The sequence below is a fragment of the Auxenochlorella protothecoides genome, assembly GCF_000733215.1.
Source record: "Auxenochlorella protothecoides strain 0710 unplaced genomic scaffold scaffold10, whole genome shotgun sequence".
Taxonomy (NCBI): Eukaryota; Viridiplantae; Chlorophyta; class Trebouxiophyceae; order Chlorellales; family Chlorellaceae; genus Auxenochlorella; species Auxenochlorella protothecoides.
This window is the reverse complement of record NW_011934342.1, coordinates 1-2,665: the sequence shown is the minus strand read 5'-3', so window position 1 is coordinate 2,665 and position 2,665 is coordinate 1. Positions and strand designations below refer to the sequence as shown.

The following is a 2,665-nucleotide window of genomic DNA, read 5'->3' as shown; positions in this document are numbered from 1 at the left end:
GGCCGCCGCAGACGGGTGGGGAGAGCCGATGTTGGGGAACGCCGAGGGAGACCCCGGGGCCCCAGGCAGGCAGGCGGAAGAAGGAAGTGGCACATTCCTCAACCCACCCTTCCCTTGTTGGCATGGTGGACCAGGTTCCCGAGTGCCTTCGGCAGTCCCCAGGCCACACGACGCCAGCGCGACCCAGGCTCCCCCTCTCCCTTGCCCCACAACCAGGCCCTTCCCCCTTTCCCCCCCCCCCACGAAAACAAATCGCACCCTGGCCATCCTGGAAGCTGATGTCAGCAAAGGCGCCGGCCAGCCAGCAGGCCTTGGCGCGCAGGTGGCCATGCGGCGAGTCAAACAGGGGGACGACGTGCTGCAGCAGCATGGGCTCCAGCGAGGCGGCGTACCGCGCCTTCTGCTTCAGCACCTCGCTCAGCGTGCCGATGGCGAGGCAGGCGCCGTCGGCGCGCCGGGCCAGCGCCAGGTCGGCGCCGGGGCCGGCGGCGCGGAACTCCCCCAGGATGCCCACCATGTGCTGCGGTTTGAGTGGGAGGGGTGAGGGGGGATAGGTGACCGGGGGTGGGGTGGGTGGATGCAATGGAGAGGGGTGGGGTGGGGTGAGGCCTGGCACTCCCAGGCACAGCGAGTGATCTCTGGCTGGCGACCCAGCTGCCCTCGCCGGCTCCACCCCCGGCCCGGACTCCCTGGCCAGGCCTTGCAGCGGCGTTCCATTCCAACACACCCCTCCCTCCAGCTCCACCAACCTGGACGAGGGCATCCAGGTTGCCCTTTGGCCGGGACTTGCAGAGCTCCAGCAGGAAGTTCATGGCCGCAGTCTTGGTGGAGTGCAGGTCCTCGATGATATCGTACCCCTGCGACACCGCGGCGGGCGGGGATACAGTGCGAGGATGTTTTTGGCGGACAGAGGCGGCGTAGTAGGGCAGGGCGCCAGCCTCCCTTCCAAAACTCAGGTTCTGGCAAGCTGCTCAGGCAGCCTCCGCTCTCATGGCAGACTATTGCCTTGGAGGCAGACGCTGCCAACTGACTGCGCATCGGGCTCCCCACCCGACTGCCAACCAGAATATACCTTGCGGATGTACTCGTGGGGGTTCTCCTGCCAGAGCTCGGCATCCGACTCGGAGAAACACAGCATGGGGAAGATCACGCTGCAGTGAGAGTGCAGAGGGATCCATTGATGGGCCGAGGAGTGCTGGGAACGGTTATGAAAGGACCTCACATGCATAGTTGAGGAGGGTTGAGCATGCCTGTAACCCAGACAGTGCGGGCTGCAGCAACCGCTGACTCCGCCCGCCTGGTACCCCCTTCCACCCATGCCGCACCTGGGGAGCAGGCTGGGCAGGGTGACCTTCAGCTCCTTCCAGGTGTGGGAGAAGGCCAGGGCCTGGGTCAGGTACTGCAGAACCATGTTGCACACGCGGCCCGCGATGTATTGCCCCGCTGCCACGCCGCTGAGCTCGTGCAGGCAGGCGCGGAGGAGGGGCAGCGCCCAGTCGCGGCGGAACACGGTGGCGAACGCCACGTCGCCCGCCTCTGTGCACATGTCGGGGGTTCCATACCTATCGGGTTTTTGTGGGGGGGCGGGGGGGTGAAGGGGGAGGGTGATATACTGCAGCACGGATATGACACAGGGGAGGCAGGGCAGCAGCTAGGAAAAGAGAGGTTTGAGCGCCCGAGAGTGTTGAGAGACGCATTGGAATGAGCATCCTGCCGCGGCTCAGGTGCTCGTTGCTGCGCGACCCTCGAGTTGGACACTCCCCGAGCCACATCCTGCCGCGAAGCGGCCTCCCAGCACCACACACCCAGCGCCTTCATACCTGTTGAACATGCGGTAGGCAATGTGCAGGGCCCACTTCTTCGTCTTCCACCACTGCCATGCGTCCCGAGAGTCGGGGTCGCTCGGCATTTGGTCCTGGGACATGGTTGGTGGCGGGAGGGGTACCGTTCAGACTTCCCTGTCTCCGTCATACACATGCACTGTCGCTCGCAGTCTGGAGCAGGAGCAGCGCGGTCCACCGTCCCAAGAAGAAGAGGAGCGCCGTGTGCCTCATCGTACAGGTCCGGCCCAGGGTCTGACATGCCAAGTCCGTCCTCCCCACCACACCGACGCACAACGCACCAGGGGGAGGGGCCGCATGATGAGGGTCTGGAAGCAGGACATCCACGCCCTGATAGCGTCAGGGTGTGTCATGAGCTCCGGGATCTCCATGTACGTGGAGGACCAGTACACCTTGCATATGAGCTTGAGCAGCTCCGCCAGCTCCAGGGACGCGCTGTCGCTGGAGAGCAGAGACTGCGAGGTGGTTGTATGTGGGGGAGGGGGGTGGGTGGGAAAGGGGGGTCCTGTTTGCCTCGGTGCGGTGAGGACCCCATGTGGTGATGGGCGAGAGTTGAGGGGCCTGGGCAGCCGCATGTCGACGCATCGCAACCCCCACCCCCACGCCCTGCAACGCATTCCCCCTGGCACCTGGAAGATGGGGAGGAGCGAGGGGGAAGGTGGCTTGCACCATCTGGACCAGCGGCAGGCGGTCCACATCGTCCTTGAACTCGTACTTCCTGGCGATGAGGCGCAGCATGCTCAGCGCGCCATCCAGCCTCGCCTGGTCCTGCAAGAGAAGGTGTGTGTGTGTGTGGTGGGGTGGGGGGGGTGGGGGGGGGGGGG

General features: G+C 65.5%; 1 protein-coding gene across 1 annotated transcript in view; it reads right to left on the bottom strand.

The window, feature by feature from the left end:
• Nucleotides 1-2,609, bottom strand: part of F751_0248 (Importin-7) — a gene marked incomplete at both ends in the record, with an annotated part of 5,988 nt that extends 3,379 nt beyond the window's left edge. The window contains 7 exons of the mRNA XM_011402257.1: nt 259-412; nt 750-857; nt 1,073-1,151; nt 1,326-1,562; nt 1,821-1,915; nt 2,123-2,296; nt 2,511-2,609. Coding sequence (XP_011400559.1) covers nt 259-412; nt 750-857; nt 1,073-1,151; nt 1,326-1,562; nt 1,821-1,915; nt 2,123-2,296; nt 2,511-2,609 — 946 coding nt within the window. The remainder of the gene's footprint in view (nt 1-258; nt 413-749; nt 858-1,072; nt 1,152-1,325; nt 1,563-1,820; nt 1,916-2,122; nt 2,297-2,510) is intronic.
• Nucleotides 2,610-2,665: the final 56 nt, after the last annotated feature.